Here is a 14972-nt window from a genome sequence, read left to right as displayed (position 1 = left end):
AAAGTCTTGCTATATCAGTGCAAGTATACATTTTGAAGTTAGTTTATAGTTGATAAAGGTATAGAGAGAATTGAACATTTAAGCTCACATGTAGTCATTTTTGAGCGAATAGCCGAGAATATTGCCAAACAGAAAACACCACACACTATCAGGGAGACTTTAATTTGACCATGTGTCACTGCAATTGTGAGATAATTGTTTGAAATCTACCTTTTGAAAAAATAAGAAAGAAAAAATAAAGCAAGTACATCTCCCATTTGAACAAACATGTCTAATCAATTGATAAAACCTTAACTTATTTTTATTCTTAATTTATTAATTATTATTTAAGATGAATATAAGATAATAGAGTCTTATGAAATGTATTTTATTTCCTCAGAAATTCTGGGTTGTCTGATAAAATTTGTCTGGATTCTATGATTTAATACAAATACAGTATTGAAAATGCAACCAGATGAAATGTAACAACTTTTGTTTGTCTGCAGATCTGCACAACAGAGGTTTACTAAATTAAAACACAGACAAAAAAAAAACGATATTATTTCTTAAATAATGTTTAAATAAACTTTATGAACATTGTTGTTGTATAACTTTAAGTTCTATTGTACAATAGTAATATATTTATTTGAGCTAAACCAAACTTTTATTTTGACAGCTTGTACTAAACTCCTATGAGTTTCAGTCAGAGTGTATTTGACGATGATTCTTTTAAATAAAATTATGAAATGCTCATTTAGTCCTCTCAGAGCAGTGAGACGGCAACACATGTACTAGGCGAAACGGCGCTGCTCATTCACACAGACACGCAGAACATAGATTTACAGAAGCCTATAGCAGTTTTTTTGCGCCGTATATTAATAGACACACTCATATAGCGATTTGATTTATTGCACAACTATATTTTATATTCATTCATCCATCTATCAAATTGCGCATTTTGCGTGACATATGCGTTATATTGTAAAGTCTATGGAGGACCAAACCTCCATGATTTAAAAATGAATAAATGTAATAAATGGATAAATAAATGTGATAAATGGATTAAAAAAAATGATAATACAGGTTTGGTCCTCCATACCATAGATATCCATAATAAAGGCTAGATGTCTCGTCCGCGCTGCTGGCCAATGGAGGTCGACGTCTGCACCTGGCGGCCATCTTGTCACAGGCAGCTCGCTCACTCGTAACATTGTGTTTTAATGGTGCATGTACTTTTTAAATAACCATAACTTGCTAAATTTTCTACCGATTTTCAAACGCTTTGGTTTGTTATAAACGTACAAGATGTAGTTATGACACTGCACACTTATGAATAATAAGTGGATCAATAAATAATCATCCAGAATTATAGCCACATTAATAACGTTTGTAAGAAACCAAACCGTTTGTAAATCCGTCAAGATTTCAACGAGATAAGAGTATTTGTGTTCGTGCTGATCACTCATCTTACATCAGGTACCACAGAGCCCGCCAGAAAGCTTGCCTGTGACAAGATGGCCGCCGGTGATGGAGATAGAGACGCCGTAAGACATCTAGCCTTTATTATGGATATCTATGCTCCATACTGTCTCAGACATTTTCTCCACTGCACATGTATGGGTGGAGTCTAAGCAGTCAAGTGGAAAGAAGTTGCATATGCGCGGGTGAGATCTGGTTGAATTTTTTCCCCAAACCATGGATAAGCAAATGTTCAGTATATGATAATCGTACATGTCAATATCGTGATAAACCGCCATACCTTTACAACCCTAGTCCGAAGATATGAAAGAACAGTGTAATGCGAATCTTCACAGCAATGTCTTCACTATACAGATAGAAGAGTCAACAGACGTCTCAAAAATGTCACACCTGCTTGTTTGCTATGAATGCAAACAAAGGAAGTTCATGAGGACTTTTTGATTTATGAAGAGCAACGCACAACTACAATCGCAAGTTGCGAGTTGCCTCAACACATGGTTATTTGCACAGAGATGCTCTTGCTACAAAAGATATGGAACCTACTCTTCACGTTCTACAACAGGCTACAATGATTGTTAACTATGTGAAAGCCAGAGCAACAAACTCCAGGTTGTTCACAGCCTTCTGCGAAAAGATGGCTGCTGAAAACCACTCGCTGCTCATGCACACAGAGATGAGATGGTTATCCCGAGGACGAATGCTGACACGCGTCTTTAAACTAAGGGGGGAGTTTTGTGATTTCCTTGCAGACAAGAGGTCTGAGCTGGCTGATTTCTTTAAAGATAAAAAATGTCTTGCACTACTTGGCTACCTTGCAGACATATTCAATGAAAAAAACAAGCTGAACCGTGTGATGCAGGGTGCAAACACAAACTGCGTTATCCAGCATGAATGATTCGAGGCTTTCAAAAGAAAGCTAAAACAATGTAAATCCCGTGCACTTTCAGGAAACTGTGACATGTTTGGACGCACAAGTGCCTTTCTACCAGAGAGAAAGCTGGATTAAACCATTAAACCCCATACTACAGTGTCACCTCTCAAAGATGTCAAAGAAATGTTAGTTATTTTCCTGAGGATCAAGCAGCTTCTTTACTGAAAACATCGAGGAAAATCTTCCAGTCACCTCCCCATCTAAACTTTTGGAAGAACTCATAGACTTACCATCCGACAGCACTCTGAGAGCCCGTTTCAGTGAAATACCATTGGAAACATTCTGGTGTGAGATTGCTGAAGAGTACCCATGATGTAGCAATTCAGCACAACCTACCTTTGTGGGTTTTCCGCCATGATTTCAACCCAGATCCAGACTGACCCTTGGGCATAACATGCACGTTGCACTGTGAAACATCCCTCCTCGCATTGACCACATCATGCGGGCGGCAGTGGCTCAGTGGTTCATGTAGGTTGTCTCCAAACCAGAAGGTTGGTGGTTCAATCCCCGGTTCCACCTGACCAAGTGTCGAGGTGTCCTTGAGCAAAATGCCCGACGAGCTGGATGGCGCCTTGCATGGCTGACACCGCCGTCGGTTTATGAATGAGTGGGTGAATGTGAGGCAAAATGTAAAGCGCTTTGGTGGCCATTGGGTCTGTGAAAGCGCTATATAAAATGCAGTCCAGTCCATCATTCACAAGCAACAACAGCAGGCTTCTCACCAAAGTCTCTGTAAATGCCTTTCCTTGCCAATAAAATGGCAAATCGTACTTTTCTCAGACATTTTCAAATGTTATATTTTCTTTTATGTTACTTTATAATTGAGCAGATTTAGTACTTTTACAGGGATAGTTGTAATGAGGTCCACTGGAGGCAAGCTTGGAGAAGCCAAATGCAGTTCAAATAATCCCAAACAAAGGCATGGCATGGCACTCAGGACCCACAGAGGTTACAGGTTACATACTTGACACATGGCAAACATGAGGGCGTAATACACACAAGGACTAATGACTCACACCTGAAACACAGTGAACATAAAGAACCGATAGGTGTGTTGGACATCGGCTGCGGCTGGATGTAACCGATCGGCGAGAGTTGCTGCGGGCAGGAGACGTGAGACGTGAAGATGGACACTTTCTGCTTCCCGTAGTGACCGCTCACGTGGTGTTTGCATACTTTACCACAGCTGAAGTGAAATAAATGCAATTTTTGCCAAATACACAGATGTTTCAGAGACATTTTCATTCAATACTTTATGTACTGCTTCACACAGCGTCTGTTTGAACAAGAATAAAGTTCAACATTTTATTTTGATAAACATGACACAATATAACATCGCGTCTACATGAAGAGTGTTTACTGTTATAAAAAACTGATTTGTGAGCTTTAGTGGAACTAAAGGTGTGAGAATAAACACGAAACGCACGTGATCGTTGTCATGTGGTGAATCCAGCCAATCGTGGAACAGCTGTGTCGTCATCAGAGCTCGTGCAGCCGCTCTTGAGTTCTCCGGCTACTCTCGAATCGCTCTTGCATACTTCGATGGCATACGTCACAGGCACCTGGCGCCGGCACTGTATTAAGTCGGACAAAATTTCTAACCGACATGCACTGCTTCAAGTCAGCCGCCGGTTGGTCTGCGCAGAGCCGCATGAAGTCCTACAAGCCTAATGAGAACATAGGACACCTGACAAGGGGAGCACATGGCAGGATCACATGAGGGCCAGGGAATCACATGACAAGACAGGAAACATGAACCAAAAACCAAAACATGAAACAAAACTCAAAACTAGACATGACAATTCACCCAAAAATGAAAATGACCCTATGATTTGCTCACCCTCAAGCCTTTCCTAGGTGTATATATGACTTTCTTCTTTCAGACGAATACTATCAGAGTTATAAGAAAAAATGTCCTGGCTATTCCCAGCTTTATAATGGCAGTGAATAGAGGATGAGATTTTAAAATTTTCCATACAACTCCGGGGGGTTAATATAAAGGCCTTCTGAAGTGAAGCCATGCGTTTGTGAAAGAATAATATCCATATTCAAAACTTTATAAACTAAAATAACTAGCTCCCGACAGACGTCATACGCGACAGACGGGTTGCTTTGAGCATTGGAGGGGGCCTTGGAGGAAAAAAGGTTGAGAACCACTGCTTTAAAGGGACTTTGGTCTCATTGAGGCCACATTCGTCATTGAGGCTGCCTCGTTTCAGAAGAGCAACCATTACATTCCAGAGAAAGAAAGAATTTACAAAAACTTACACCACAGAAGGAATAACGGTCAATTTTAGAATTGGATACACACGTTTATTTTCCCCTTGCATCCTAACGCTGGTTTCACACGGCACGCGCTAGCAGTGTGTATGGTGAGCGGGAGCAGCACACGCCCGTTTTGCTTTCACACTGGCAGCTGAACCGGGGTAAAGGCTTTTGAGGTTGTGGTCAAGTATACTTTGACAGATTTTGTATATTTTTTTGCATAAATAAATATAGATGAATTATATTTATTATTATATATTATCTGCATATTTATTACATATTAGCACTCATCTCCATGAAAAAGCATTCTGCAAAAGAGAAAAAACCTTACGAAATCATTTAGATTGTTGAAATATCTGATACACATCTAATTTACAAACATTACCCATCATAAACATAATTCATAAATGTCTGTAAACATAATAGAATGAGCAAATTCTTGAAAAAAAGTAAAAAATTCAACAAAATCATGCACATCATTGATGTCTATACCGTATGTGTGCTATATTAATCTGACTATTCTATTTACCTTTCCATATTGAGTTGAGTTGTTCGCTGGTGGGCCAGGGAAAGGTTGTCAGAAACACTTTTAAATGACTTACCATTGGCACCAAGAGCCACTGCAACTTCATCCCATGCTTTTTCCTTTGCCTGCAAGTCTTTATAAAACACATTATGTGGATCATAAATAATGTTATGCTTCTCAACCTCCACGATTAGACGAGTGTCGTCCATTATTGTCGTCTTTTCAGGTGCACTCTGAAGACCCCCGCCTGTGACACCACGTGCTTTCGTTTATGATTGTCAGCAGATTGTCTGTACTTATGCCAATATATGTATATACTGTATATATATAATTCAATTAATCTGTAACTTAACTAAACTGGCAGTATAAATTGTTTAAACTTGTTTTTGTAGTTCGAGCTAAAAGTTTGTTTTGGACATTTTTTTGTCTTTTTAAATTGCTTAAGGTCATTTGATTGACTGTTTAAAACACAATAGATATCATCAATGCGTTTTTTCGGTAAAACTGCTGTGTATTTTGGCCATGATCACTGTGTAAAATAGACCTGCCTGAATGACAGTCACAGGATGTAACTGTCTCAGTGAGCACAATCAATGGAAAATGAGATACAGGGGTTCCTCATGAGTAGGCTACGATAACTGCTTAACCAGCACTACTGTGGTTATCTTAATGATTAAAAGGAAAACATTTCGCTGTAAACTTAAAGTAAGTGAAACTTGCACCGGCCCACAGTTTTTTAATAGGCCTCTTCTCATTAGATATTCAGGACAAGCCCCGTGTGGGTGCTGGAAACTGTTCGACATGCAGGTTAGAGTCATACTTCTCAAGGTGTTTGCATGTTTTGCGGTTTGAAATGTTAGGTTTGGCTGTTCGCAGAAATTTCAGAGAGAAAGAAGTCTACTTTTTCTCCAGCTCTCGGTTTAAAACGCAGTTTATGACTCCTCCAACACTCCTACTCACAACTGCCAACACACACAGCCACATCTGATGTTATCTTCGTGGCCATGCTTATGTGAACCTTCCGACAGAAGTAAACAAAAGCAAACGCTCTGAGGCGTTCAGGACTGTGTAAAGAGCAATTGCAGTTTTTCTTTTGTTCTTAAATCAGGATTCAGAAATGACAGACTTTGTAAAAATTTCTATATTTTGAACTCCTTTAGCATTTTTACAAATCTTATGAAAATACTTTGTGGCAATACATTCATATGTACTACAGAAATCATTCAAGTACAATATTTACAGTACAAACAGTGCAATAATCAGCATGTTAAATTTACATAACAGTACACTAAATACAGTCACTTATATTTTTAACATAACTACATAACTATAAAACATAACATTAACATGAATAGTGTTAGGATATACAGAAGCATTTTAGTAGCGCATAGGAAAATAACAGCAGGTGTATAACAAAATCATAACTAATTTTCATGTTTTCTGATGAAAATGTGAGTGATGTTTGTCAATGCAAAACTTGGCACCACACTCTCAAGTCACTATGCTTTCCAGGTCTCGATATGACTCAGTTCATGAACTAGTCCTGGGGATTTTTTGGCCATTTTGATCAAATCGTAAGTCTTATTCCAATAAATTTAATAACTCATAAACCTCTCTTCATAAGCCCCACAGTTTGAGGTATCAGTCCTGTGTTTACCACAGACGGTGCAAGTATGAGGAATAATATGCTTGTGGTTGCAACATAGCCTCCTTGTAAAAACGTGCCTCTACCTACATTTTTTGCAGCAACTTTACACTTTAAAACTGTACCAATACAGACAATTCACTGCAGTTTCCAGCTGAAATGAACACTAGTGGCAGTAAAACACCACAAAGTCAAACAGACAACTTTTATTCCAGTTGACACAAATAATGATTATGGGGCAGATTATTGATTCATATTTTCATAGTTCTACTAATAATACTTAGTATGTCATGACTTCAGAACAAACTATGCATAAATAAGGTTTTTGTGCTGACATTTGGAGAACATTATTAAAGACCAGATAACTTTGAGCAAACGTTCTATTTAAGTTACTGGAATAACATTTGCCAGAAACCTAAGAATGTTCCCTGTTAACTGGCAGTAAACTTGCTCAGTAGCTCACCGGGGACAGGTACTAGTACAGGTAAGGTACTGATGCTAAGCGCCCGGGTACAAGTCCCGTGAAACTCACGACAAAAAAGCTCAAAGACTTGTAGAAGCGAGTATAACCCTTCCTGTTCTAAACGCACCGCTCTGAATGGGATTTGAACCGGTGTTTCTGGCATTGGAGGTTAACAAGCACACTAAAGACCGCAATCTCTAGTGTCTGTCGCCAGTGCACCTCTTGAGGCCAGGGGAGTGAGGTTTACTAGCACAGCTCTTTACTAGCTGAACTCCGTTACACTCACCCAACCAAACCTTCCTCCCATCCGGGTCATGGCACCAATGTAACCCCTGGTTTACTCGCACAGCTCTTACTAGCTGGACTCCGTTACACTCACCCCCCTAAACCTCAGTCCTATCTGGGTCACGGCACCAATGTAACCCCTGGTTTACTCGCATAGCTCTTACTAGCTGGCCTCAGTTACACTCACCCTCCTAAACCTCAGTCCCATCTGGGTCACGGCACCAATGTAACCCCTGGTTTACTCCCACAGCTCTTGCTAGCTGGCCTCAGTTACACTCACCCCCCTAAACCTCACTCCCATCTGGGTCACGGCACCAATGTAACTCCTGGTTTACTCACACAGCTCTTACTAGCTGGACTCCGTTACACTCACCCCCCTAAACCTCAGTCCCATCTGGGTCACGGCACCAATGTAACCCCTGGTTTACTCGCACAGCTCTTGCTAGCTGGCCTCAGTTACACTTACCCCCTAAACCTCACTCCCATCTGGGTCACGGCACCAATGTAACTTCTGGTTTACTCACACAGCTCTTACTAGCTGGCCTCAGTTACACTCACCCCCCTATACCTCAGTCCCATCTGGGTCACGGCACCAATGTAACCCCTGGTTTACTCGCAAAGCTCTTGCTAGCTGGCCTCAGTTACACTCACCCCCCTAAACCGCACTCCCATCTGGGTCACGGCACCAATGTAACTCCTGGTTTACTCACACAGCTCTTACTAGCTGGCCTCAGTTACACTCACCCCCCTAAACCTCAGTCCCATCTGGGTCACGGCACCAATGTAACCCCTGGTTTACTCACACAGCATTTACTAGCTGGCGTCAGTTACACTCACCCCCCTAAACCTCACTCCCATCTGGGTCACGGCACCAATGTAACTTCTGGTTTACTCACACAGCTCTTACTAGCTGGACTCCGTTACACTCACCCCCCTAAACCTTAGTCCTATCTGGGTCAGGGCACCAATGTAACCCCTGGTTTACTCGCACAGCTCTTACTAGCTGGACTCCGTTACACTCACCCCCCTAAACCTTAGTCCTATCTGGGTCAGGGCACCAATGTAACCCCTGGTTTACTCGCACAGCTCTTACTAGCTGGACTCCGTTACACTCACCCCCCTAAACCTTAGTCCTATCTGGGTCACGGCACCAATGTAACCCCTGGTTTACTCACACAGCTCTTACTAGCTGGACTCCGTTACACTCACCCCCCTAAACCTCACTCCCATCCGGGTCACGGCACCAATGTAACTCCTGGTTTACTCGCACAGCTCTTACTAGCTGGACTCCGTTACACTCACCCCCCTAAACCTTAGTCCTATCTGGGTCAGGGCACCAATGTAACCCCTGGTTTACTCGCACAGCTCTTACTAGCTGGACTCCGTTACACTCACCCCCCTAAATCTCACTCCCATCCGGGTCACGGCACCAATGTAACTCCTGGTTTACTCGCACAGCTCTTACTAGCTGGACTCCGTTAGACTCACCCCCCTAAACCTCAGTCCTATCTGGGTCAGGGCACCAATGTAACCCCTGGTTTACTCCCACAGCTCTTACTAGCTGGCTCCAGTTACACTCACCCCCCTAAACCTCACTCTCATCCAGGTCACGGCCCCATTGTAACCCCTCCGTTTCTACTCGCACAGCTCCCATCGGGATTTGAAACGACGTTTCTGGCATTGGAGGTGGGCGCACTAACAAGAACGCTAAAGACCACAGTCTGTAACATCAGTCGCAAGTGTGACGCTTGGTTGCTTCAGCAAATGCATTTTTATCTCATGTTAACACTATCGGTTAGGTTTAAGGTATAGGATTTAGTGTAGGAGGTACATTATTTTCAAACGGGATAGCACATTAACATTTAGCGCCACTTACTGGATATTTTATTTCAGAACTGCCGCGATATGTTCAACAACCAACGTAATAAAACACTGCCAGATTCACGTTCTGTTTCAGATAAAACTGAACGGTTTCAGTGCCACTAAATAGACATTTCACCTTGAAAGTGTGACGAAGCGTGCAAGAAGCTGCGTAATATCATTTTGCAGAAATGTCACCACAGGCACGTTTTCCAGAGCCCGTGTAGCATTATACTAAACAACAATATTCAAGTACCTCAGGTTTCTTCATGGGGGCTTCTGTGGTTAGCACCTCACTATGACTCAGTGTTAAACTCTGTGGCACATTTACAGTAACAGTTTGAACTAGTTAACATGAGAGGATGTGGCAGTTTGTGATCATAATTATTATCAAAAATCATAACAGTCCTCAACTGTTCATGATTTTCTCCCAAATAGTATATATTAGGTTTACATGAGCAAATGTTAAAATAGACTTAACTTTAGTGGACAATGCGTGATATGATTATGATTTTACTCTATCACTTAATGGCAGGTACTTGCTGTTTATTTCTCATTCGCCCACTCGGTGTCTGTTTTTGCTGAGGGAAAATGATGGCAGCATATTCCACTCCGTCCTGGGCCTTTGATGTCGCCTCGGCAGGTTTTACTCTGTCATCTCTTTCAGGTCTATTTTGAAAGTCTAACTCTCCATACTCCACACAGCTGACGACCACAGCACCGGATCTCCCACACTGCCCCTGCAAACAAGCCCAAGCCATTAAACACAAAAAGTGACGAAAACAGAGCTGAAATGGAATTAGTGTCCAAATGTTATTGAGTAGCTTAGAGAGATAAAGAGGTCATGATCATACCTGTTGTGTTGTTCTGTTGTTCTGAACTGCTGGGTTTTCTGCGTCTGAGAAGCCGTGCATTTACAATTAGCATACAGTTAGCACTGATATGCTAATAAGATTTCCACAAGCAAACTATCTAACTGCATGATCTTATAATGGGCTACAAAATGGCCACTTAAATAAAATTATGTAATTAATAGCTGATGTGAACTTTAGCAAATGTCAATACAGACAGACCATTTCCTAAACATAAAAAAGCTGAATGACTTTTATGGATGAGGGTGTTTAAGCATTTCCCCGGCCCAGTGTTATAAATCTCTCGCTAATATAGTAAATCTGCAAATTGACTTATTTTAATTTAATATTTTTTTCAAAATGTTTTAAAATACTTGAAGCTGTGTCCCCAAGTTGTGTTAAATTGATCTGTTACTATATTTATTTTCCCTCTTAAAGTAATGAACTATTCCATAAATAAATAAAAACAGAGGTGAACTCTTTCTGGATAAGTTACTGTATATTTGGCAGTAATGGATGATTGTAAAATGTCAACCCTGTTACTGTGGTTTTGAAAGCAAATAAAACATTTAAAACAATTCAATCATTTAATTTAACGACCTTGAGCACAAGACTTGTAAATATCGATCTGTAAAACCTCAACCCTGTTATCATCAATGCTTTTATTAGCGCAATTGCTAATTATGTCCCAACATACCATTCAAAAGTCTGATAAGATTTTATAAAATGTTTTAGAAATAAGTTTCACCAAGGCTGTATTTTTTTGATCAAAAACAGTAAAAATACAGTAAGAAAATAGCAATATTGTGAAATAATTATTTTAATTTAAAATAACTGTTTTCTATGTTAATATATTGTAAAATGTATTTTATTCCTGTGATCAAAGCTGAATTTTCAGTATCATTGCTCCAGTCTTCAGTGTCACATGATCCTTCAGAAATCATGCTAATATGATGATTTGATGCTTAAGAAACATTTCTGATTATGTTTTCTGGATTCTTTGATAAATAGAAAGTTCAAAAGAACAGCATTTATTTGAAATAGAAATCTTGTGTAATATTAAAACTTTACTGTCGCTTTTGATCAATTTAATGTGTCCATGTGGAATAAAAGAATTAGTTTCTTTCTAAAACAGACCCCAATCTTTTAAAATGCACACCAGAAGTTATGAATTTAGCATTAGATGGCACAATTAAAACATTAATTGCCTGATGTTCCAACTTTGAAATCTTACAAACATTTAATTGTTAAAATCACCCCATCCAACTCTTAAAGCAGCCGTTTTATAGAATAATAAAATAAATCTATTTGTATCAAATAATAATACTAGCATACATTACCTGGTTTTCTTGGATTGGTCCTGTAAAACCAGCACAATATGCCCACAAAGATACATATAAATACTAAGAGTGATGCAGAGAAGAAAATTATGAATGATTTTTGTTCCGATGTCTCCTGTTTAGGAGGATTCGTCACTACGCCTTCATGCGGAGGTGTGAGTACATTTTCTGAAAGAAAAAGCACCTCTTTATAAACGGCTAATTATTATTAATAAAAACTTTCATTACAATTATCTAAAAATGCAGACCCAATGGCAACAGCACATAATGTTATATATATTTTATAGTTATAGTTTTCCACTGAACAAAAACAATACAAAATTGAGGTTTTAAGAGGAAACCCACCTGTTGTTTTATTCCATAATTTGACTGCAATATAGATTTTGTTGCTCTCTATAAGAGGGTTTTGACCATCAGCAAGTACCACAAGATGATACAGTCCTTCATCTTCCAGTGAGAGATTTGTGATGTGTAGTGTGACAGTACTGTTTTCCACATCACTGAGTACAAATCTTTCTGAGCAAAAAGAGGACGTTTGTCTACAACTTCCTTTCTTGTTCTCATTTTTGTACAGATTGAGAAAACTGTTGACAACAGAATCTTGAAAAGTGAATTCAACCGTGATGTTTGCTTCCGATGTCCCATTGACTTTATGCGCTGATTCCACTGAAATAAAAAAGCACACTGTCACTTTAAAAGGTTTAACTGCTTAATGGAAGGGTCTCATTGGGACGATTTACCCCAATCACCAATAAATCTTTTTTTTTTGGAGCCAAAATGTACATTTTTTACAACTTTACAATAAGGTTTCATTCATTAGTTAACTACATTAGTTATCATGATCTGACAATGACAAATACTTCAACATAGGGCTGTGCAATTATTCGTAATCGATTTTTCATTACAAATTTTTTATGGCTTCCAACGATTATGAAAAAAATCAAGGTAAAACAATTATTTGTATTCCGCGGCGCACATTCCTTTCCTTTACAGCGGCCCAGAAAGCAACACAGTGTCGGCTCAGATCCGGCCCACATCTGGTACACATGAGTTCAATCTGGGCCGACACTATGATGCTGTCGGGGTGCTCTTTCGTTCCTCCCTAAAATCCTGGACTTTTACATCCAAATGAAAAGAAGCGCAGAAACATCCAAATCAGCCAAATAAGTGAGTGTTGTAAAATGCAGTCTACTGTTGCTGATATTAAACCGTGTTATTAAAAGCACATTAAGCCACAAAAGAGACACTGTTCATTCTGTGTGCGCACCGAGACGAGAGCCGAACGCTTATATGCAAAGTATACGTGGCCTTCGGATACACGCCTAAGCGGTCAAATAGCCTACACACAAAAAGTCAAAGTGCCGTTTTGGCAAGTGTTCTCGTAAACACAGTCGGTTGTGTCTTAAGTGTAACAGTATATCGCATTTGTGCATTCGGTCTTAAAGTGACAGCATCCTAATAAACCTGCTGATAATCACACAACAAAAGACAAAGGAAAATCATTCACTAATCTTGACTAAATAAATTAAGTAGCTTTAATAAGGCCTAATCAATATTTAACTACACAGTAAGCAAATGCAGTGCTATTTTACATTTGATTTATTACATTTTTGTTGTAGGATATTTACTTATCTGAATGCCACTGTTGGTACATCTTCCTGAACAAAAATTAATGTATTATGTATTTGCTGTTTTGTTTGTAATTAGTTTCTTTGTTCTTATTGTATTGCTGACTGTTGACCTGTCTTCGGTTTTGACGACCTTTTACACTCAGTTAGCCTGTAATCGTTTTTTAAGTGAAGTACCATTAACTGAAATTTCACTTATAACTAAAAAATTCTCATATAGTGAAATAAGACGTTTTTTCTCATATCGTGCACCAATAATCGTGTGAAAATAATCGCCTTTTCAATATTGACCAAAACAATCGTGATTATGATTTTTGCCATAATCAAGCATCTCTACTTCAACAGCATTCATTAATCTAAGTTGATCTCAACATTTCCTAATACATTTTTTAAGATCAAAAGTTATCTGTTAACATTAGTTAATACGCTGTGAACTAACATGAATGGGAAGATTTGCATTTGCAAAGGTTAATAAAGGCTGTAAAACATATTGTTAGTTCATGTAATGCCTACTTAATGTTGTCAAATGATACCTTTACCCCTACATCATAGTAAAAACAGTCTGTGTCATGATGTTTCTTTTCATGTTAAATAAAGCAGAGTTATCTCATTATCAACATGACGGTACGATAAAGGTCTGAAGCTCTTCAAAAGGTTGTTTTGAAGATCTCTGGTTTGGTTTCTCACATTTTCCATGAGTCAAAGGAAATTTTTCGGTACTTCAGTTGTCTCTCTCTCTCTTTTTTTGTACAATACTACAAAACCTTTCAATAAAAACATATTTATGTGTAATTACAGTGGACAAAAAAGTACATTATTTGAACACTTAAACGGATGTATAATGTGAAATATCAAATCAAGTGGCATTTATTTTAAAGAAAACATGCACAAGCACGCTTGTACTGTATATCACTGTATATATATATATATGATATTTATGCAATTAAATGAATAGATTTACAGTGTTTCACCAACTTGAGTGTACAAAAATGTTCAAATTTCATTGGTTTTATATAGTGCCTTAATGTAGGCCTAAGAAACACGTTTGCAAAGCTGAAGTGAAAATGCCGTACAAATCAGCGAAACTCAACAGACAGGAAAAACAAACCCCCCCAAAAAATGATCGTGACCTCTTTTACTCACCGTTAAGACTCAAGTACAACGTGAATGCTAAAAGTAAGAGTTTCTTCTTGAGGTCACACTTCATGCTGCAGATGGAAGAGAGCAAGTGAACACAGGCAGCCACCGGAGATGCAAACGCCTTCCCGTTTCTGCTGATATATGCTAGCACTAACACTCTGTTTATAAGAAAACCTCCGTGTTTCAGTGGGAGGTACAGACAGGAACTGTCATCGCATTCAGGCTTTTTTTTCCCTCTGCCTTTTGTTCACTTTCAGTTCTCTATAAACCAATAGCATGAGGCAATTAAACCAATCTAAAGAAATTGTTATTGTACCAATAAGCAGAGGATTTTTAAATGTGGTCTGTTACCTATTTGTGATGTGATTTTGGGTCCTACAGTTTTGTCAAATCATTTCATCTCATTGCTCACACAATGTCACCACAAGACCACCGAGAGACCACCTTGAGTTTCACTATCCCACAGAGGAAGTGTGTGTGTGTGTGTGTGTGTGTCTATATCTAGTGTATTCATGCATAAACTTCCTGAAACAACCCAAACCTAAAGTTGGTGGAAAACTTTGACGGCACAGTTTAGTTA

The 14972-nt window shown here is 39.1% G+C and overlaps 1 protein-coding gene across 1 annotated transcript; it reads right to left on the bottom strand.

The window, feature by feature from the left end:
• Window positions 1-9127: 9127 nt before the first annotated feature.
• Window positions 9128-14474, bottom strand: LOC130093252 (uncharacterized). The gene is made up of 5 exons (XM_056260550.1): window positions 14396-14474; window positions 11970-12290; window positions 11625-11792; window positions 10288-10331; window positions 9128-10173 (listed from the first exon to the last, which is right to left on the bottom strand). The coding sequence occupies exons 1-5, from the start codon at window positions 14457-14459 to the stop codon at window positions 9955-9957; spliced, it is 816 nt and encodes a 271-aa protein (XP_056116525.1). The 5' UTR covers window positions 14460-14474; the 3' UTR covers window positions 9128-9954.
• Between the last annotated feature and the right edge of the window lie 498 nt (window positions 14475-14972).

The sequence above is a fragment of the Rhinichthys klamathensis genome, unplaced genomic scaffold (assembly GCF_029890125.1).
Source record: "Rhinichthys klamathensis goyatoka isolate OS25496 unplaced genomic scaffold, OSU_Roscu_1.1 h1tg000009l_1, whole genome shotgun sequence".
In the NCBI taxonomy this organism is placed as follows: Eukaryota; Metazoa; Chordata; class Actinopteri; order Cypriniformes; family Leuciscidae; genus Rhinichthys; species Rhinichthys klamathensis.
This window is presented reverse-complemented; position numbering and strand designations above follow the sequence as displayed.

Excerpts from the sequence above, each read along its gene's own strand:
- LOC130093252 (XM_056260550.1), bottom strand. The coding sequence starts at position 14,459 with ATGAAGTGTGACCTCAAGAAGAAACTCTTACTTTTAGCATTCACGTTG. Across the intron at positions 10,332-11,624 it reads GACCAATCCAAGAAAACCAG|ACGCAGAAAACCCAGCAGTT; the intron begins GTAATGTATGCT and ends ACGGCTTCTCAG. Across the intron at positions 10,174-10,287 it reads ACAACAGAACAACACAACAG|GGGCAGTGTGGGAGATCCGG; the intron begins GTATGATCATGA and ends GCTTGTTTGCAG.